Source organism: Thunnus albacares, chromosome 8 (assembly GCF_914725855.1).
Source record: "Thunnus albacares chromosome 8, fThuAlb1.1, whole genome shotgun sequence".
In the NCBI taxonomy this organism is placed as follows: Eukaryota; Metazoa; Chordata; class Actinopteri; order Scombriformes; family Scombridae; genus Thunnus; species Thunnus albacares.
Window position 1 is genome coordinate 27422389 of NC_058113.1, and position 22938 is coordinate 27445326.

At 39.2% G+C, this 22938-nt stretch overlaps 1 protein-coding gene across 3 annotated transcripts; it reads right to left on the reverse strand.

Moving 5' to 3' along the window:
* Positions 1–328: 328 nt before the first annotated feature.
* Positions 329–20647, reverse strand: phf1 (PHD finger protein 1). Of its 3 annotated transcripts, XM_044359610.1 has the most exons (16): positions 20471–20647; positions 19027–19145; positions 18340–18418; positions 18074–18155; positions 17282–17368; positions 16097–16191; positions 15421–15569; positions 14768–14863; positions 12215–12283; positions 11737–11860; positions 11055–11122; positions 10348–10479; positions 8459–8537; positions 6865–6980; positions 5487–5573; positions 329–4091 (listed from the first exon to the last, which is right to left on the reverse strand). In XM_044359610.1, exons 3-16 carry the CDS (start codon positions 18415–18417, stop codon positions 3713–3715), a joined length of 1641 nt encoding a protein of 546 aa, XP_044215545.1. In that variant the 5' UTR covers position 18418; positions 19027–19145; positions 20471–20647; the 3' UTR covers positions 329–3712. The 3 variants fall into 3 exon arrangements, with proteins under 3 accessions (XP_044215545.1, XP_044215546.1, XP_044215544.1); XM_044359611.1 differs by lacking the exon at positions 19027–19145; XM_044359609.1 differs by lacking the exon at positions 20471–20647 and having other exon boundaries at positions 19027–19638.
* Positions 20648–22938: the final 2291 nt, after the last annotated feature.

Here is a 22938-nt window from a genome sequence, read left to right on the forward strand (position 1 = left end):
GTTTTTATCCTTTTTGTGACCCCCGAGGAAGCCAAATCTAAGATTACAAAAATTTCACAACCCTGGTTTGCACTTGGCTCAATATGAAGCACTTAACCAAACATCAGTCCCATTTGACAGCGCTACACTGACTGCCTATTCCATTAATTTTGGAAAGTGTAGGTGGTTTTGGAGAGGCCAGTTACTTTTTTTTTTTTTAGGACACAACAGGGTAAATATCAGACTTCATGTTTTTACAAATCAGTTCACTATCATATTTTACACAGAAAAACAGACAAACAGAAACTATTACCAGTATGAACTCATATAAAAAATACACATTGTATGAGGTGAAACTTTTTTATTATTCATGTTACATATTAGGTGTGTCAACGCAGAGTATACATGTACAAACGTAATTTCTCCAAAAATACATCAAACTGAACTTGGACTTGACTACTAATCAGAAAAAGAAAGACTACCTCTCCCAAAATAAATGTGTTCCTTAATGTTACTGTCTTTATTTCCTCCTATTTTGTTTTGAACTAATCTGGTTGAGTTCCACCTAGAGTACATCCTATAACAAGCACTTGACGGGTATAGACATACCATAGAAAACACACAAATACATTCATCACCATTGCCTAGAAAGGTTCAACACACCCCTTCCTAATAAACTACAGTCAAAGTCACTGAGGAGGATGAAAATTGCAATGCAACATTATTTCACTGGCCTGAAATGTACGCATAGGTGCAGGAGATAATTCAAAAGAGAGGTCGGTATTTAAATAAAATCGGAGAGTTTTGCATTGGTTTTGACTATAACAGTATAAATGTTGTATGTCTTTTGCTATTTAACTAAACCTGTAATGCAGTCTTTCTTCAAAGATAAATGTATACGTTGTGTACGTTCTATTGAACAGATTGCTGAAATAAACCTCTGTATAAAATATAAACTCTGAAACTTGCACCACAGTATTCTAGATTTATGTAACCTGTTTGCACAAAGATGTCTCTAAAGATAAAATCCAACTTCAGCACCTCACTTGCCGCTATAAACACACGTGAGAAGAAGGGAGACGATCAGTCAGGCCTTAAACTTATAAATTTATACTTAATGCGATGTTGTGCCTTTTAAATTATAGACTGTTAGACCCTGGAAGATACTTTGAGTTTTAGTTGGTAGTCGGGCCTATCAGTGTCTTCTTTACCTGTACTGTAACTTTGAACGCAAAGACTGAACTCCCTGCGACATGAATCTTAATAACAGCAGTGCAGTGGCTGTGGCCGTGTCTGAGCTTGTCTTTGTGACATTAAACACAAATATAAAAGAAAGTCCTCATAAAATAATTTCCATTCTGATGACTTCAAACATACATTTCAGTAACATATACGTGTATTTTTTCTTGTTTGTTTGGAATGTACATTTACATCACAGTCCTGTTCTGAATAAAAACTCAATTCAACATTATCACTGGTCCTTGTTTACCCATGTAGTTGTATCTGTCTCGTTCAGCTGTCGTCTGATTGATCGGTCGGCAGACCAATCGGCAGGTACATAACCCAAATAGGCACTATGCAACCACATCAAAAAAATAAAGTAAAGTCATTCGTCCATAGCAATATATTGTGAATATATAATTCTATCTATAAAACAAAAGCCCTCTTGTGGCTCCTATTTCTAATACATACAGTAGTCTAAATGTAAATTATGTATGACAAAATCTAACATAACAATTAAGTAACCCCGTAATAACATGTATACAATCTCTTATTAACATACCGCGATGAGAAGAAAATATGTAAACCTCCAGAGGATTTGTTGTTTGTGGAGCCAAAGTCAGACAAATTGGCATCTGAGCAGATGAAAGGAAGAGAATCTGTGTGTAATTCCTCAGCTATTGCTGTCAAAGAGCCCTTCAGCAAGGCATTAAACTACCTTCTGCTCCAGTGTGGCCCATAATACAAGTCTGGCTGTACTGCTCTGTCTCTTCAATAAAAGGTTACTGCTTTTTCATTTGCAGCCAGCAGCCGCCATCCTGTTGCCATCATGCCACTCGCTGATGACGGACCATTCATCACTGCTCATTTTCTCTCTGAACTCCATGTGAACATTAACCATCAGTTGATGAATGGGCAATTTAAAAAGTGAAGGCTGATTGAAGTGTGGTGTGGCCAGGGGATGTTTAGCTCGCTAATCCCTTCGATATCAATGCAAAATAATGGGACACAGTTATCATTATAGAAAAGGTACATTTAAATTTCTCTTTCTGTACTTCTCTCTTTTAGAGCTGCAATGATTAGCCGATTAATCGAATAGTCGATAGACAGAAAATTAATTAACTGCAACTATTGTGATAATGAAATAATTGTTTTGGTAATTTTTACAGCAAAAGAGTAAACTGAATATCTGTATTTTAGCCTGTTGATCAGACAAAACATCTCAAGACGTCATCATGAGTGTCATGAAACTATAGTAGGCGTTTTTCACTACTTTCTGACATTTTTTAGACAAAACGACTAATCAAGAAAATAACAGATGAATCAATATTGAAAATAATCATTAGTTGCAACCCTACTCTTTTCCCATTGAAGACATTTTGATGTTATGACTTTTTTGATGTCTAGGTTACATGTAATCATTGTTTCAAAAGCATTTAAATTAACATATTTCAGTGTGAAGCAGGTCCAAACTACACATTAACATATAGTCATTCAACTGCTAGAAAAGCATCTGAAAGACTTCTTGCAACTCACCAAAGTAATGCTTATTGGTTGGGTTGTTAAGAGTGCTTCTGTGTTACTCATTCTATCAATGTGTTATTAAAATGTGGTTTCTCCTGCAAGTTGTGTAGTAATTTTAATTTTAAAATCTTTTTTTTCTCTATTTTTAACCAGAATGCAAATCTAATTCAGATCATGCTACCATATGATGCTTTTTATAAATTAGTAGCATGTTGTCTACATGACAATTGGTGGAAGTTTACTGGTTTATTTGTGGCAAAAATGAAACTAAAATAAAATAGGAAAGTAAAAAAATATAACTAGCTGCAGATTAAGGAGTAACTTAACACTCCTCAGCTGAAAAACAGTATTTCACTGCCCTCTCTGGTTAAAAGTTTCAAGTGTGTTGCACCTCAGGGTGAGGTCAGAGGTGTGCTTTGATCCACCTGTAACCGCACCCAATACTGATACCCGGAGTACACTTCTCCATCACTGCAGCAATGTGAGAAGCTAAACTACTGGAGGCCAGCAAAGACAAGATTTTTCAGCTGCCGTTAAGTTGCTCTTTAAAGAAATTTAAAATGAATAATTTCCATTTTGATCCCCCTTCATTGTCACTATTTTAACAGTGAAAAAGCAGTAATCGTTCTTTTCTTTATTAAGATTTAAGTACAATTACTAGATGTGGCCCAAACATTGACAAATTAGCAGGAGGTTTAAATACTTCCCCTCATCACTGTAAAACATGATAAATTCAAAGGCATATTCCAAAGTTAACAGTACAAATATCAGAGAAACACTAGCAAAGAGGGACATTTAGTAACGAGTAGTGAGGTTATAATGATGTAGAATAGAGGTGATACTATATGAGCAACCTGGATTTGCAACATGTAGGGATTTTTTTCCTCTTTTTGTTTTGTTTGTACTTTAAACACTGCCACGTTTTACATACACAGTATTCTTGTGGCAACTGCAAAACAGTCATTGCGTCTCGTTTACTCTCTCTGTCTCAGTACAAACTCACGTTCTCCCACTCCACAAGGTACTGCACCTTCCCGTCTGGCGTGACACGTCTCGCCAAGATTCTCACTGCCTCCCCTCCTCCCCAGTTCCTGGCCACTGTCCCGTCTCCCCCTCCGACTCCCATATTCCCTCCACCTCCTCCTCCTCCTCCTCCACCTCCACCTACGCCACCCCCTCCGCCCATGCCGGCCTGGTAAGGTAGGAGGGGCTCCAGCTGCTTCTGCCCCGGCTGGTGTTGGTTTTGGTGGTTGTGGTTGTGTTGGTGGTTGTGATGGTGCTGATGGAGGTGGTGGTGGTGATGGCTGCCATTGGTGTTGAGGGGGTACTGGAAGCAGGGTGGTGGTAATCTGCAGGTGTCCTCAACGCTAGGAAAACAAAAGGAGTGAGGAAGAGGAACTGATTCATTTAGGGGTATTTCACCATCCCATTCAAATAGGTTTTCTTTATGAGGAAGCATACTTTAACACAAAATTTGTACTGGAATTTTTTTCATAGGTTTGCTACAAATATACTTTTGCAAATAAAAACTAGCTTAAAATATCCTTAAAGGAAATACTGTACATTTATTTGCTTTCTTGCAGAGACTTTGATGAGAAAATGGATACCACTCTCATGAAGCTGGAGCTAGCTGTTTCCTCCTGCTACTATTCTTAATGCTAAGCTAGGTTAACAGCTGTTAGCTCTAGCTTCATATTTAGCGTACAGACATGATGGGGTATAGATCCTCTCATCTGAGTTTCAGCAAGAAAGCAAATAAGCATATTTTGTCCTTAAACTTCTGTCATCACTATCAACATAAGTAAAACTGGTATGTTGCTTGGTATTTCAAAATGTGACCTCTGATATGCATCACAAGCCAACTCAAAAAGGTCCAGAGAGGCAAAAATCAGTTGTGCTCAAAGTCCAAATGCATCGGTAAAAAATAAAAGAAAAAATTAATTAAAATTAATTATTTCACTTGTCAAAACTCTTGAAAAATTCTCATACCATATTCCAAACACAGACAAACTTCATCGACGAAGAGGGACAGTGATCTAAATTTAAAATTAATCAACAGGGATATGCGGGAAATACATTAAACTGTCTTTACTTCAAAGATGCTGCTAGTTGGCATACAACACAATATGTTGCAGTGACTGAAATTTATGATTTAATAATCACAAATCTCCTGCTCAATACTCAAATCTGATGCTGCGCCAAAAAGAACCATTTTTACCATCAAGGTTACTTCAGCTAATGAGGAAGAAAACAAAAACTGTAGATGAGTAGTCTAACTGCCTGCCTTATGCTGTGGAAATGTCCTTGTTCTGTGTATAATGAAAAGGGTCCTCAAGAACATAGACTGGAAGGCAGACTGGGAGCAACTGAGGGGTCACTCATCAGTGCCGTTTAGATGTGGTGATAAGCAGCTGTGGAGCATCTGAAACTTTAAGGCATAATTCTTGTTCCTTTGATCGCAGGATGGTGAAAGATCAGGGGCAACAGTGGCTGAACAGAGCAGCCTCCACATGTGACTAAGTGGACAAAATCTACTACGACTGTATATGTAATTTTATATCACAATATCAATATATATCACAACAGACGTAATTTTATAGAAATTTAATGGAGAAATTATAGATCAAATAACCAGATATCTGAATCTGGTTAATTCAAGTCCAAATTTCTATAATTTCATGGTCTATATCTTCATACTGTAAAGTGACTATATACATGACCAGCAGGATTTACTAGATATGAGGATGGTAGATGAGCAAAACCTGTTGTAGTGATGGAGACTCCTGGAGAGTGCAGTATTTCCGTTGTAAGAGGTGTGATACAGGGCATACATCCGCTTAGGGGGAGAGCTGTGGACAGGACAGACAAGGGTTAAAGACGTTAAAGACAGAGTTGCTTGCTTTGCAACTTGAATGTAAAATACAAGAAAAACACAAAGATCCAAATTGAAAAACATACTTTCCCACTTTCCCCCTGGTATGTATCCATGAAGATAGTTTTGTTTGAGTTCATTTACTTAAAGGGGACACACAGTATCATGCATTTTGTGATTTTCTGTTATTTTTATACTGTTATAATGTCAGATGTCTATGGTAAACATACTAAAAGTTCTAAAACTTGAGGTAAACATATGTAAAATGCTTCCTGAAAGTCAAAAGCCAGGGCTTCAGCCTGCTCTGAACACTTTTGTTTACAATGTTACATCTACTTCCTTCTCGTGATGATGTCCGATCGTTCGTGCATGCCCATTAGTTCAGTAGTCTTTGTCACTAAGGTTATTCCACAGGTTGTTCGCATTTCCTCTTTGCATATTTCAAATCGGATTTGGGCTCGAACATATACGGATGTATTTGAGAAATTTCCAATTTGAAAGTGAAATCCTACTACTGCTGTTTGTTTACGTAGCCTCCAAAGCTAGCCAATCAGAAGAGGCTGCATAAAGGACATGTATAAGATAAATAAGGACTGTTCTAAACTGTAAATCACGCAGATATTCCAGTAGCGCCCCATGTTATGTCCCCTTTAAGTTTTGAGATATGTTCTGCTCTGACTTCTGCTGTCATCCTTATACAACAGAGCCAAAAAGAATTTTGTTTGTCTTGGTCACATCATTGAAAAATGACATTTGAAAAAATCTCTGCTGTCAAGAGTTTTCACAGGAACTATTTCCAACCAAAGAAATAATCCCACCTGCATTGTACTGAGGTGGCGGAGTCTTAGAGGCAGATATCTCCGACACTTAAAACAAATCTATCTGAATCATGTTACTTCATAGTGCAGGAAGTAGGGATGCTGAGGGTGCTACAGCATCCTCGCCTCCATGTGTTTTTGAAAGATTGTTTTTTTTTTCTGTTGCATCACATCCCACCTCTCCAGGTCCCTATCAACCACAATATCTTTTTTTAACTATTACTATTATCACAAGTATAACAAGCCCTCCAGATGGATTCTATAATATTTAGTATAGTCCCATCATATGTTGTTTGTAATGATCTGTTGTGGCAGGAAGTTTTGAACAAAATTTAGACACGTTTGTGCGGCTACTGTATGCGTTACTTGTGATACAGGTGAACGGGCCCTTTAACTCTTCTCATACTCATCAGTCACCACAGAAAAACAAAATGGTACAACACCCCTCACCTCAAGTTAAGCTCCTCCTCTGACTTCCTGGAGGTGTAAAGGCTGGCCCCTCCCATGTAGCCATGGCAACATGGCAGTAGCTCAATGGGGCTGGCAGACACTGGGGGTGGACAGGCCTAGGCACAGGAGACACGCACAGATCGGCTCGAGTCTGGATGCCAGCATCATCACAGGAGTCAATCAAGCACTGATAGCTCCGTGCTCAGTCATGCATAAAGTTAATTTTGCATATGGGACGTTCAGTTTTGAGATAAATATGTCTAGACAGAGGTTTGCATACTGAAATTCAGAGTGAAAACAATTTAAAACAGAGTTGATGCATATTTTTTTATATATGTTTAGCATTCTTAAGGTTTTGATTTTATGCTCCTGCGTTACATGAGGGCCAATATGTCAATATATCCACACTAATAGCATTAATGGATGTGAGTCACATCATTGTAAGGCTCATCAGACACAGTGGTGGTAGGTCCTGCTTGAACATATTACCTCAAGAGCACATCTCATGGAGCTGGCTGGTTAGTGAGGCAGCTTTCCTGACATACCAACTCATGACCCATAACACGTAAAAACATCAGAGCATCATCAGAGCCATCTATCACCAGAAATGTCATCTGGGGAGATGCCACTTGAAGGTTTTTGCATTTCTCATCGCTGGACTGTGACATATGGGGCAACTCGCTTGGCCCATTATCATTCCCTTCTCTAGCATTACTATTAGGAGGAGAGATTATTATTCAGTGGCCTTAGTCAACGTCTGTGCCTTTAAATGGATGTGCTCTGTCAATGCTGCACTGTCAAGGTGCCAGCGCCACCTGGCCAAACTGTAATCGACTGCAAAGTGCACTTGGAAGCGATCCCAGGCTATACATATCAGCATTCCTTCCCATCTCACTTTCCCTACTATAACAAACCTGCTCCTCCAAGACGGACGGAGATTAGCATCAATCAGAGGGGGCACAATGGGCCTGGATTTGCCAGAGTGAAAACAAGTGCTCTGTGGAGCGTATTGTTCCAGGATTACTGTATGTTCACATACACGAATCAGAGAGTTGTGTAGGAGGACACAGTACAATGAGAATCCACGGTTAAGAATGCTGTGTAAAAATAGTAACCTGCCACATGTTTTGTTGGCTGTTTTAGTGTGATCCGCTGGGAATTGGGTTTGATGATCATGATAAATGCAGCGCTGAACTGCAGATGTTGATGAAATACTTGAGCGAGTTTTTGTGCAGCCAAGTTTGTATTTGAATTATAAATTTTAATCGAGCCAAACACATGACAGCTCATCTCTCACACGCTACCTTTACTCTAACCATAGACTTTAAAGCATCAGCATTAAACACACCGCAAAAAAGCAGCAGAAAAAAAATACTGAGGCACTGAGCTGCACTTGGTGTTAAAAGACACGTAGACTGATCTAGACTGCGAAATGAACCTTCATCACAGTGTCTGACTGACAGGTTATTTGGATCGCAGAGAGCTGTTTACCTGCCTGCCTAAAAAAAAAAAAATAGAAGAAGAAAAAATAATCAGAGAGGTTTCCTGGCCCAGACCTTCCCCCTCCTCATGAGTTGAAGACAGAGGCACTGACCTGTGTCTCCATGATGCGACGCTTTGATTTACGTGGCTCTGGCCCTCCGACTCTCCTCTGGCAGGGTAGTGACAGTGGGCTGAAGAGCGCAAAAACAAACATAAATTAATATACAAACATAAACACACACATACAATCCCAATGTGCAATGTTTAGTTTATTCATGTGTCTGCATAAAATCCCACCGAGAGGTGTAAAAATACAATAAAATGAGATGATATACTGAGTGATGGTGTACTGTATTATGTTAGTAACACATTTTTAATATACAGTATGAGCTCATACATCATCAGCAAGGACATAAAACCTTCTTCATGCCTTCTTCTCCCCAAATTTCCCTCATTCTCTATCTTCTTCTTCTTCTTGCTTGTCTCCTGACTTGTTTATGACATATACAATACTTAAACTCCAAAAGTTGCCCCTGGAGGCTCAAACATCCATTACAATTCACAATTTGAAAAAGCTGAATGGACTGTCCATTATGCTATAATTAGAGCTGTGTGAGTAGTAGGACTTTAAATGTATATTTTTGCCTGAGGCCAATGCTAAAGAATGGACCGTGTAGTCATCAAAATCAGAGGGATTCATCCTCTTAGTGGCATGAATGTGTTCAGCAAATTGCATGGAAATCTTCTTACAAGATATTCTTTGTATAAAGTTGGGGCATCTTTGACTGAGCGTGGCTGAAGAGGAAGGTTAGCTCCATAATGGTAGCGCTAAAGAAAAGCTTATGTAAAAAAAAAGGGGGTTATCATCTGTGGACCATGAATAATTGTCTTTACTAATGTAAAGGTAATTCAGCCATTCCTTTCGGAAAATGAAATTGTGCCTCGTCATGGTCGACAGTATTGTAATTTTCACCTGACAGGGCCTCTATATAATGGTTTGGGGGTCTCCATAATCATCAGGAATCATCCTTTGAGGATCATGAATATTTATACCAAATTTCATGGCAATATTGCCTGTACTTGTCAAGATATCTTGTTCTGGACCGAAATGTTGTATCAACAAACCAACCAGTTGACAGTTAATATCACCATCTTTAGTCTCTGCCACAAGCAGAAATATACTGTATGTTCTACCTTTATTGCTCACCTGATCTTTGACCCTTTCTTTATTGTATTGAGGTTTCTTTTGTCTCTGTTCAGAAAAGTGCTGTACAAATAGCATATTATCATCATTTGTTCAAATATATTTCATTGAAAAAATGCCTACTGTTACATGAAATTAGGCATTTGTAGTTTTTAAAACAAAAAATCAACCATAAATCTAGTAAAGGAGATATTTTTTTAGAAATGGATAAACCAATGCTGTACTTAGTCTGAACATAAGTTAGTTTGTGGAGAAAAATTACTTCACTCTGGTCAACCAATCATCTCACATTTTTGTCAGTGAGAAGGACGGAGCTTAAAGTGATGTCAGCCAATAAGATCAGTGTGTCTTGATGGATACTGGAAACCTGCAGCATGTAGCTATTTAAGTGAGCAGAGGGAAGTGAAGAATTAATTACCGCAAGTACGAATGAACTGTCACCACATAAGCAAAAATGATTTTCTCTGCACTTCTGAAAATTATCCCCTACTTCAGTCCGGGTAAAAGAAGCATCAGTTACATGGCAAAAATGATTTAAAATGAAAAGTGTGTGCAGACTAAAGGACACATGCATACTCATGTGCTCAGACACACTTATGGATGTACAAACGTAAGCACACAGGGGGTTTTATAGCCTACTCTTTTAGGAGATTATTAAGACACTGATACATTTGCTGGCATATGAAAACTGCTGCTCTAAGTTAATTGTTCATGCGTAATGACTATATGCCCTGCGGGAATCCCAGAGCTCTTATTGAGATAAGAGCTGAAAAGAGAGACGCTGTCCTTAATCTGACCTTCTCCGGTGAGTTATGTTGGTAGGTGGGTCGGTGATGAGGGGTGACGAATCGGACGTCAGCGGTGGCGGGGCTCGGACCTGAAGCCCGAAAAGACACTTCTTCTTCTTGATCTCCTTTCCAGAGACAAACCTGGGTGACATCAAAGAGACAGCTTGTACAGTAGACGCAGTGAGCCTGGACTGGTGTTGGTTCTTAAAAATTATCATTCATTACTTCTCTTTCATGCTAATAACGAATTTAAAGTTACGTAACAAAATGTATGTATTCTCCTGATGAAAAAGTAGACTCAGGGACATTTCAAAGGTAGTGACTGTGTAATTTAGTATACATAATTAGAGCAGACTTTGTCTGGAGAAATTTGCAGTTTTATGACTGCAAGGTTTTTGGTGAAATTCAGTGAAAATCCAGTAAAAGCAATTATACTTCTAGGCTGGTTATTGTGATTAAATACCAACAACTTGTATCCTCTGCTAACAAGACAAAACCAGCACCGAAAAGAGTAAATTCCTTTTGGTCTAATTGCTGGTTACATTTTTCTGCCGTTTTATTCAAAGTCACACATTTCACCTCGCTCATTTCAGTCTGTGTGTCCAACGTTACAAACTACAGAGCACTAAGAAGACCCCTCTATTCATGGAGTGCTACTCATCAATCCAGGCATGTGTGGTCGGTGTTTATTCTTCTCATCATATGCGGTGACTTACCTGTCCTTGTGGGAGTTCAGAGCGTTGAGGAGATTGTGACAGCGGTCTTGCCTTGGCGTGTCAGAGAGCTGGAGGACAGGCAGGAATGAAAAATCAAAGCTGTGTTTACACAGCGGACGGCCATCAGACAGAAAACCTTAATGCTTACAATAATTTTCTTTTACAGTCGCTGACAGCAATTATCTTGATATGGAAAAATGACTTGTTGCAGCTACATGGCTGAAAAATCTGCTGTCATGTTATGACAAGACAAACAATACATCCCAAATGATCTTTTAAAAACAGCTTAAAAGAGAACCCAAAACCTCAGATACATGTACAGGAAATGCATAAAATCCCCCCTGGTGTCTCTCCCAGTCACCTCTACTTTTATCTTTATCTTTTATCTGTTTATTCTCTGTGGAGACGCTTCTGGCTTTAAACCAGATGGTGTAACAACTTTGAGCCTCCACACTCTAGTTTAAAGGTTTGTAAAAAAAACTTCATTCATATTAACAAATCTATCATAAGCCATTCTTTAACTCAGCAGTGTTCCCCTTTAAGCTTACACAGAGGTTATACTTTTTTATACTTTAAATTTTACTTTAATGATGGTTAATAGGCTTTAAGTCTCAAATGCAAAAAAGGCTAGCAGCATTTCACATCATTTCATCATGGTGCTTAAACGGGGAAATATCAATACCGCGCCTAGGAGCAACGAGTCCCAATTCTCATTGGTGAAAGACAGGATTTCATGGTCAAAATCAAAGTATTTCCTCTTGCAGCACAGGGAGAGGTGGTAGAGCACTAAATGAGCCAAATCCACCCTGCGTTTCAAATAAAAAAATAGTAAAAATTAGATAATGTGAAACAGGTGAAATACATTAAAGGCAAAAACAAAATGGAAGTAATTTTTAAGGATATGTTTTTACATATTAAACATTTGTGAGAGTAGTTTAATACACCACATTTTTATGACATGCAGTAATATCAGTCTGTGCTGTGTTGTCATGTGAAGTAGCATTGTATAAAACTACATGTGAAATGTGCTGAAAATTACTTATCTTTTTACAATTTCATTGAACAAGAGATATAACTATTGTGGTGTTTTCTTCCTTTGACAAAATTGTCAAAAGTGTCATATTTGTCGCGGTAAACGTGTCAGTAAAGGTTAACATTACCAGGTCATGGGTAGTCTTTGGATGGTCTCTGGTCCCTTTGCACATACCGAGCACTGGAACTGATAAAACCTAAAACACATGTAAAAACACAGAAAATCTTGATTTATTTGAAAAAGAGTTCATTTGTCATCTTATATTTTGTCCCTTTTTATCCTCACTTGCACAATCTGTACATATATATTTCCTTTTAAAGCATATGAACTGTGTGAAAACTATTTTTGTCCAAGAAAAGTATATTTTCCACCTTGCAGACTTCTTCTCATTTAGTCCGAGTATCACAAGTGTCACAGTATTTACACTGTAATTTCTTTCTTAGTTTCTTTTCTTCTTTTCTTGCAGTCTATATATGTTTCTCTTCTCTGGATATATTATATCATTTAATACATTACAATAAATCAACCTGAACTTGAAATGAACATACAGGTGTATCTGTTCCACTCTAATAACATTCGGTTCTGGGTGACCCTGAAACTCAGCTCAACACCATACCAACATTGTGTGCATCTATCTTTCTATATGCATGTGTTTGCTGAAGGTCATCGGGAAAGATGAAACGCAGACACTGTATGACGGCAGCACATGCTTACTATTCCAACTGTGAACTCAGTCTTCACTCTTCCTCCATCACCTGCTCAGCAGATGTTGCACCAATCCGGCCTCCCTCTCCCCAACTGTCAATCTAAATCTAATCCCTCCTCCCCCCCCCATCCACAGACAGGTTCGGCAATAACACCGTGTCAGGGTGGGTGTAAAACCCAGCCGGCTAACGCAGATGGTTACTGACAATAATAACTTAATGGATGGATACATTTTATTAAATGCATGAGATGCAGCCTATCAAACTGCACTGTGATCAGCAGCTTGAATATTCACCCAGCATCATATCTGAACTACTACCAGTAATATTAAACGTCTGCTCCGTCGTCTGTCACTGTCCCTTCGCTTTGAACAGCTCTTGTCCTTGTAACATGAGTCAGTGAGTACATTGACATGCTAATAATTTAGTCTTAAGCTAATTAAGGCATTTCTCTGACAAGTGAAGCTGTCATGTAGACGTCTTCATCTGATTATGTTAATCAGACTTTGGTCTACTGCTCAAACGATTAGCTGATTCATCCATTAGTTAATCGACAGAAAACTAATGAACAACAACTTTGAAAATCAATCGATCATTTGTTATTTATCAAGTAAAAATGCAACTGGTTCCAGCTTCTCAGAAGTGAGGATTTGATGCTTTTCTCAGTTTTATATCATTGTAAGTTGAGTATCTTTGGGTATGGGACTGTTGGTAGGGGAAAAAGCGACTTGAAAATGTTATCTTGGGCTTTGAAAAACTGTGACTATTTCTAAACATTTTATAGACTCAGCCATTGAAGTCAAATGAATTATCAAAAACAGTGTTGCAGTTCTAGTAAGGTTGTAATCAGAGTAAATATAGCCCTGATACAGGTACAGGTAGGTTTCTGATCAGTCTGAACCTGAACATCGTACGTAACAAAATAAACAACATGTGGTGAGTAGACCAATAAGGAAAAAGATCAATGTAAACAACATTAAAAGAGAAATTCCATTTCTTACATGAAAACACAATCCAAATATTAGATGCTGACTGATACATCATCAAGATATTATCAGCTTTTATTGGCTGAAATTTTGTAGACAGACAGACTAGAGTGGTTCTGGATAGCGTTGCCGGTCCACCGCTGTGGGTCAGACTGAAATATCTCAACAGCTATTTGATGGATTGCCATGAAATTTTGTACAGACATTCATGTTCCCCAGAGGATGAATCTTAATGACTTTGGTGATCCATTGACTTTTCATCAAGTGCCATCACGAGGTTGATATGTGTTTATTTAAGGTGAAATGTCTCTACAATTATTGGCTGAATTGCCATGAAATTTGCTTCAGACATTCGTGTTCTCATCAGGCTTAATTGTAAAAACTTTGGTGATCCCTCAACTTTTCCTTTTAGTCTTAAGTATTGGACAAATAATTCAGTAGTATTAAGACTAAATACTCAGCTGTCCTTTCTGTTTAGTGCTTATTAGCAGTGTGAACTCACTAAACTAAGATGGTAAATATTATACCTGCTTAACATGATCATGTTAGCATTGTCATTTAGAGTATGTTATGATGTTAGTATTAAGCTAACACAGCCTTAAAGAGATACTATCACGACTGCAGACTGTTGTTTTTAATTTTAGTTTCACATTTTCACTGTATATTTATTTAAACTATTTACTGTTCAAAATGTACTAATATCTTGAATTAACTCTGATGCCTCAGTGTATTTCTTTCTCACAACAAATGAAAGGTATCACTGTGACAAATGTTGCTCCTGTAAAATCATTAGCAGAATTTACTCTCAAATATCTGTATCTTCCTGTAAAATCACCTATCAGTCTATATAGGCCTGTAAACATACTCAGTGTGTAATGCAAGCCTGCTGTATCAAATTCCTACCAAACAGATTCCTTTAATTATTGTAATAACAAAATTATAATTGTGAGTATAAAGAATCCACAGTTTTCATAGTGCTCTGTAACGTACCTGTCTCCATACAGTAATGGCTTGGTTAGACACTGTGTGCAGGCCTCATGGAACCACTGGCCGCAACTTCCACACTGTAACATCTTCAGGTTCCACCTGCAGTCCCACAACAAGAGAACATCAAGAGACTTTTAACACATGAATGAATGAAGACAAGTTTGTATTTATGCATAATTAAGGGAAGGCTGAAGGCTGATGAATGCAGCTGACAGTTTGCATCTAATGAAATGTGTCTTCAGGTGTAAACTCCCACCGGGTGCTACTTCTCACAAAGATATAGCAGTTGGGAGTTTGTTTTATACTGCTTGAGGTGCCAAGTGGGTGGAGTTTGCCACATCAGCAAAAGCAAAGAAGCAAAAAACACAGCAAATGCATTTAAAAGATAGTTTGGTGTTCTTATTTTTTGACTGACAACTTACCTGACAGTATCTGAATTGATGCATCACTCATAAATCATTCCGAAAAAGTCAAAACAAACTCTAACAAAACTTCTTATTGCTGTTTGACATATATCTGATTTGCTGCATGCAATAATCCACAAGGTGAGTTCGACTAAAATGAGATTAAGCTTTGAGAGACAATGTTGTCAAATGTTAAAGAGCATACATGTACAGTACATTCAAACTTAAACTGGCCTCTGCAGTGTCACTCACTCTCCAGGTCCGGCACAGTAGCAGTAACACTGTTGCTGATTGGTCAGATGTTGCGGGTCCCAGTCTAAAGACGACAGCTGATAGGGGAGCCGGAGTTTCATAAACTGCATGAGCCGGGCGAAGCGTCCTCGTTTGAGGGCCCCACCTCTCTGAAAACACAATTTTTAGGACAGAACTGATTGGTCTGTGACCCCTCCAATCACTGTCATGTCAGAGCAGCGAGGGAGACGGATCACATTCGGTGGGGGAGAAAGCAATTCGTCTCATTTTATTGTAGGTCAGCTGTGAGAGATAGTGTCCGAGGCAGCGGAAGTCTGGACAATGAGATATGGACATTGACTGATTGACAATTAACCGGGTGCTTTCTCATCTCATATCTACAGAACTGGAGCACATGTGATTGATTGACTTTAAATGTACTTCTCTCAACTTCAGCGTAGTTTTTCAGCTTCATAACTATTGATTGTTCATGATTTCTTGGACACAATGTAGAACATCTAATACTGAAGTCAATACTGAGCAAATTAGTGCGCTTTTGCCTCGAATAAACCTATTACCCGCCGTACACATCAGTGTAGTGGCAGCAAAGCCTGATAAATCTGACTGGATTTCTCCAATATTACACACTGAATGTTTTTTTCCCCAGAGTGTGAGACGGAGAGATTAGCAGTCTGACCTTGGTTGCGACTGCAAAGACACATTGCCGACATATCCACGAATCGCTGTCAGCTTCCGGTTCGATGGTTGGCGTGTGGCACTCTGGATGATAACCTGTAATGGGAGGAGGAGGCAGAGCGTTTAATTCGTGTTTGCAAGACAGACAGCCAGAGTGACAATAATGGCAGAGCAGCTCCATATTTAGTGCTCTGCTGGTTTGTTTCAACAGCATGCAAAACATTTTACTATACTATTTGCATCTAAGGAGCAAGGAGTATATTTGTCTGCTTTCCCCCCCCCCCCCAAAAAAAATAAGCTGTCAGTTCGCCTGACAGAGCTGTGAAGACATGACGGTAAAATTTGCTGCCATTTCCTGCTTGTGCATCCTGCCGCTTGGTGTGTTTCTAAGACTTCTTCCCACTTTTCCATCATTATTCAGGCTTATTTATAAAGTCCTCCTCCACCCAAATACATGTTTTGTTTATTGTTACTTCACTTGGCTGTCACTTTGCAGAATGGATGAATGTAGAGTTTTACACTGGAAGGCTGTTTCTCTGTGCTCATATTTCAGTTTAAACACATGTACCTTCAAGCATGATTTTGTGACATCATAAGTAGTGCGGCAGCCAATAAAGGTCCAATATGCAAATTACAGAAGTGTGATGTGGAAACTTAAAGCTGCGCAACATACATTGAGAATGAACTTTTCAGTTAAGCGAGAGACATTTTGTGTCTAATAGTTAAACTTTTAAAACTAAGAGTATTTGCATATTCATAGGTTCTGGATTTTTCAGTAAGGGAGAAGGAGAAATTGATTTTACAAATTTTTAACAAGGTGATTTAACTTTTTTGTGGGAAAAAAAATATCAGACTCAAATTATTATTCCAACCAGAGTGTTTTTATGTCTTGAAACATGTCTGGAGGGGGTCTTAAAATTAGCAACAAGGCAGTAAAGACACCCACTAGCATTTAAATCAGTGAATAATATTCCAAGTCTATGGATATCTCATTTATTTTCATTCTGGTCAGGATGGAGGTGCAACAACTCATATATATCATTTATGATGTGGTTTTCTGTGTTGTTATTTTTTTCTTGAAGGAGCAACATTGTTATTTAGCATACTGTGTCAAATCTTCAAGGTCAGAGCAAGTACTGGTGGAGAACCGCTGCTTGACAGCGGATGATGAGGCATGTTTCCTTACCGTGGCGACATTTAAGACAATTTATGAGGGGTTCTTTAAGAGGCGGGGCATCACAAATACAGCAAAGTTCTTCCACTCCAGCAGCGACTGAGGCAAACAGAAAAAGACACAGAGAGAGAGAGAGAGAGAGAGAGGCAAGGGGAGGGGAGGAAGAGAGCGAAAGTAAATGTCAGAGAGGAAGAAAGAGAGAGAGCAGTCAACGGCATTAATTTATGTATATTGATTCACATCCTTGCCACCTCATTGATTTCAGTGTCTCCTGCACCCTTTCAGATTTCACTTCATTTGACGGGCGGATATTCAGCCTGGTCCTAACATGCGACCAACTTCCCCTTCACTTGATGTTAGGTGGAGTGGGGGCGCCATTTCCCTGAGGAGTCATTAGTCTAATAAATTCATAAATAGGCTCTAATATACCAATTACATCTCAACGTGCCCCCATCACAATACTCGGAGCACTCAGCATCGTAACCTTGAACGTGATTGTAATTTTTTTTCTGTATTTTTCTCTGACAACAAATGAGAGATCTTGGGGAGAGAAAAGACACGAAAATAAAAAAAAAGTTTATAGCTCACAAGATGAGAGAATCAGAGAAGTATTCCTTCGGCTCCTCTGGTAAAAGTTGGAGAGTGTGAATCAAAATATCTATAGTGTGAGTTCAGCTGAGCATCGGTGCATTCAAAGACTAAAACTAAGAGCATTTTTCAACACAAGAAATGGAAAGCGTCGCCAACAGGAAGCTATTTACTCTACTAGCTGAGAGAGAGAGAGAGAAAAAGAGTTCTTCTTACACGAGTGAATGTCCTTTCTTAGTACCCAGAACTCTGAGTTGTCCTCAAATCTCACCAGACAACATTGCTTGACTCCATCTACCTGAGAGGGAGATAGCAGGTGAGTGGAGTGATTGACAAAACTAAATGGAAGTCTTTTCAAATCCAGGTGAACACACTCACTGTCTGACACACACACACACACACTAAAAAAGTCTTTCTGGCACACACACACACACATACACACACACACTCTCTCTCCTGCACAAACACCCACATGCACTTACTCTTTTCACATTGCCGAGGTACAGTAGTCCATCACTCCATCGAGCCAACACATCATCTCCTTCACTTACTCCCCCCATCCTGAGGAGAGAGACAGAGGGAGAGGAGGGAGAGCAGGGCTCATGTGAAATGGAAATCCGATTTATTCGCTGAATACTTTGCTGCCATTGCTGACAGAGGGGGTTTACGACCCCGGCGTTTCGGCTGGCTCTCAGACAGGCGGGCTTTCGGTGCAAAGGGGTTAAATTCATCCTCCTCCTTTTTAGAGGAGAGAGCATAGAGACAGGCTGTATCCACCACAGTGAAAGATGAGAGTGAGTACACAACCAGAGAGCAAGACAAATGATTACTGCACACATGAAACACACACACACACACACACACACACACACAAAAACACTGCATGATGACTGCTGCAATACAGTTTGATTGAATGAGCAAAGATCACTGTGCAGCTACTTGAAGCATCTGCCTTGCACTTTGCTGTGGTCTCCCCTCTTCTAACATCTTAAAAACTTGAATAGATGTATGAAATGACTGTGCAGGCTTTATCTCTGCACGTTGAGCATTTGTTCCAGTGCATGCACTCAAGTCAAGACAGACGCAGGATACATAACACTGTATGTAGCCTTTGTGAATCAAAAGCAAATCAGGCAAATTGTACAGTAAGCTGGCCGGTGAGGGGGTACCTGTCAAGTCGAACTCCTTTCCGTCGGGGTCACAGTGATTCCTGGGCAGGCTGGACATGAAATGCCCTCATCTGCTGTGGACCTCCGCTGTCCAATTACTGCCCGCTCGGATGCGCAGCCTGCGTGTTTGCAAAAAGTGGATGATGTGCATGTATGTCCCTGTCTGTGCCAAGCGCCTGTGTGTGTCAGTCAAGCCGTCAGCGAGGAGGCGACTGTCCGTCCGTCTCTCAGCCTAGTTTGTCCGTCCTCCTCCGCGATTCCGTTTCGTCATGTTCCTGTCGCTTTTGCTCTCTTCCCCCCCTCTCCGCCACCACCTATTGATGCTATTGAGGCGGGTTTGTCAGAGCAGCACCGGAATCAAGCCGCCAGAGACGCCATCATCCCTGCCTCTCTCCACCGACCGACTTGTTGTGACGCAGACATAAAACACCGAGATAGAGTGGGAGGGAGATACTGATAGAGGGGGATCCAGAGGTGGCGGGGAGGGGGGGTCCACGGCGAGAGCACCTTCCCGTCTGAGGGATTGACCCTAAATCGTTGTGACAAGGGGGGATTTTGATGTCTGGGAGCAGGAGGGAGGGATGGCGGTGCGTTAAAAGCCAACGGAAGCAGCGCGCGCAACTACAGGGGCCAATTAAGTGGCCAATTAACGAGTTTAGCCGCCTCATTAATTGGTCTTAAACAAGAGAGACCAGCCAAGTTGAGAAACCAGTGGAGAAAAGTTTTCAAACTGAGATGGCCCAGCAAGCAGCGCCAAACTTGTCTTTATCAATATTGATTGATTGCCTCTGTCCTGCCAAACTGAACTGAATTTAGGAGGAGTGTTTATTTTATTCTCTTTATTTTAAAGGGACATTTTTAGGGGTAATTTGATATTTTTAAATCTCTTCCGAAGAATAAATTAGCTGTAAAATGACACCATATAAAGATCACAGCAGACTTATTACAAATGTTGTGCATCACTTAACATTTATTCACAAGTTCATGTTTCTTCATTCAGCATATTCTAAAATTTGCAAGTCAAACAGCCTCTCCACTGCTCTTTTTGCTGAAAATACTGGAAGCCAACTCCAAAGTGGACGAACTCTTGCCACATCTGCAGGACAGATGTGACATCCAGAGAGGGTCATCTCCTGTCACTAGACATCCGGGCTGTAATGTGTGATGGAAAATATTGTCCACACAAAATAAATGTGGCTAAAACAAGTCTTAAATCTGAGATATGTGCCACAAACAAACACACCACAGCCTTAACAAATAACAATCTAGTCATAATCCAGAAAATGCAAATAGTTGAAGTTATATTAAGTTAAAGAAAAAATGTTAATTAACTAGTTTAGCACCAAGACAAACATCAAGCAAGGCTGCTGTAAGAAGCTCCAGTCGCAGAGTTGTAAGTTACTGTGTAATAATGTCCAATTAAGCATCATTAGATTATACTCACAGTTTGGAACGATATCACGTTTTGCTGTTTTCACTACAGGCGCATGTTCCCAGCCTTGTTCAAGGTTTTGTTTGTTTATTTTTTTCCCTGCTTGTGTCTTTTCTTGTTTATTTATGTCTTACACATTACTCACACCAGCCAATCATGTGTTAACACCGCCGTGCGGTTCAAAATGGCCCCTGGCAGACTGAAAAGTGGTGGAGTGCCAATGCCAATTTTCAGCTGTGACCACTAGGTGGCGAGCAAATACAAGGACTAAACAATCAGTCTGCAGGATGTTCAGGATCTTTAGGGTAAGACTAAAGTTTAACAAATATGATATGATGAAGTAAAAAGTATTTTCAGTGCACAAACTTTTTTTAAAAAATGAGAATGAATTATTGCTCCAAAAACTACTTAAAAGAAGCAGGGAACAGTTTGGTTGTACTGCTCACTGCTGTGATGAGGGGTTACATGTAGGCATTGTTTAAGGATGATATGATAGATATAAAGTCTGATATAATAGATCTGACATAAATATTGACATAACATGTGATTTGAATTTTGTACATTCACAAAATCTTAGTATAGCATACAGTAGTTTTCATTTTCCATAGTGTGTGTCAGTGAGAATCTGCTGTCAAAAATATTTACAGGCCCCTGAATTGTTTACTCATTTCCTGGAAATGAGTATAAAATTCCTGGAGTAATTTGCAGGTATTTAATGGTTAATTTTTCTAGTACATTTTATAGAGAGAGTGGTGCAATTTAGTACAAAAGTTATGTTGGTTTAGTTGGTAAGTGTGTAGGTGTCTATCAGCATTTTTGGTAACACTTTATTTTACTGACCTCTTGCTTTCCTATTAATTTTCAGGATTTTTCCCTCTAAAAGTAGCTGCTGTGTAGCTGTTAATTCTTAGGACATTTATTTGAAAGAGTAATGTAATTTGGTAGTCTACAGGAAATGCACTCATTATGGAGTTTTTAAGAGTCGGTTTAATTTATTAAGACTTTTAAAATATTAACAACAATGAACCCAAATATAATCAGAGTTCATTTACCAACTAAACCAATTTAACACTTTTTTTTCCATTTTTCATATAATTTGCACCACTCTGTGTGTAAAAATAAAAAAATAAAAATAAATACTATATATATCTAAAAATACCTGCAAATTACATAGAAAATGTCAAGGAAATGTGCATAAAATAGAAGGACTAACAAAGCGCTACCAAAATGTTCTTTTCAGTGTCACAATTTCAAAGTCTTAAACGTAAACATAATGCACCTAGTCATTATAGTGACATGGCGGCTTTATTGATAAGAGTGGTTACAGAGTGTCTCATTCATCCCTGCAACAGTTGACTCAGGCAACAGCAACATGTGTAATGTCAATCAGTCTGTAGTCATGCATCTCTTCATTAATAAGAGCATCAGTCAATTAATCAAAGACTGGAGTCAAGCACAACACAGTTAAGATCTGTGTGATGAGATGTGATGAGACTGAGCTTTTTAGATCAGACTTTATACTGTACTAAATACAGATGGGTGACAATTAATGAAAAAATTCAACGTCAAGTGTTTGGACACCATGAGCGTCCAGAGCAGCTTAAGCGCTCCTTGGTATAAATTCTCAGAGTCTCTTAAACTTTACTAGAGAAATCAAACATTATCCCAACAGATAATCCTTCATTTGGCATTTTGACGATGGTTTTGGAGGGAGTCAAGCCAAGTCAATTTTTATTCATATAGCTCAATATCGCAAATCACAAATTTGCCTCAAAGGGCTTTACAATCTGTACAGCAACACAACATTCTCTATCTTTATTAGACCTTGTATTTGAATAAGGAAAAACTTCCCCAAAACACCCTTTAACAGGGAAAAAATGGATGAAACTTCAAGAAGGACTGACAGAATAGAACAGATAGTAAAATTATAGTAAGGAAAAAACAGGATGACAAAATGATACATAAATTGATAACATGTAATTGGTAGGGCATCAAGGAATGTCCAGGTGCTGCCAGACAGAGATAGGACCTGAGCCATGTGACCTCCTCTCACCATGGAGATCTGGAAAGAGGACAGATTACGAAGGGAGGGAGAGACAAGAGGCTCAGTCTGAATCTCCTGGAAGATGAAGATTCAGATCCAACAGCCAAGGGAAGGAGAGTGGTCCCAGGACGGCCAATGGTCCAGTTCAAAGAAGCCTGAGTGGGAAGAGAGGACGTGGAGGAGAAAATAAGGGGAGAGAGGGAGAAGAAGAAAGATAGATATAGAGAGAGAGATAGGTACACAACTCATGTGCTTGTGATACAACAAACAAACAGAAAGTTAGAGAGATCCAATGGTTATCAGAAAGTTCACAAGGGAGCAGTTTAACACATCACTTCATAATCTCCTGTAGGTGTTCAACTATTTTGAGATCCGGTGACTGTGAAAACTAATGCATGTGTGTGTTTGTTATTTTCATCCTCATAAAACCACTCTG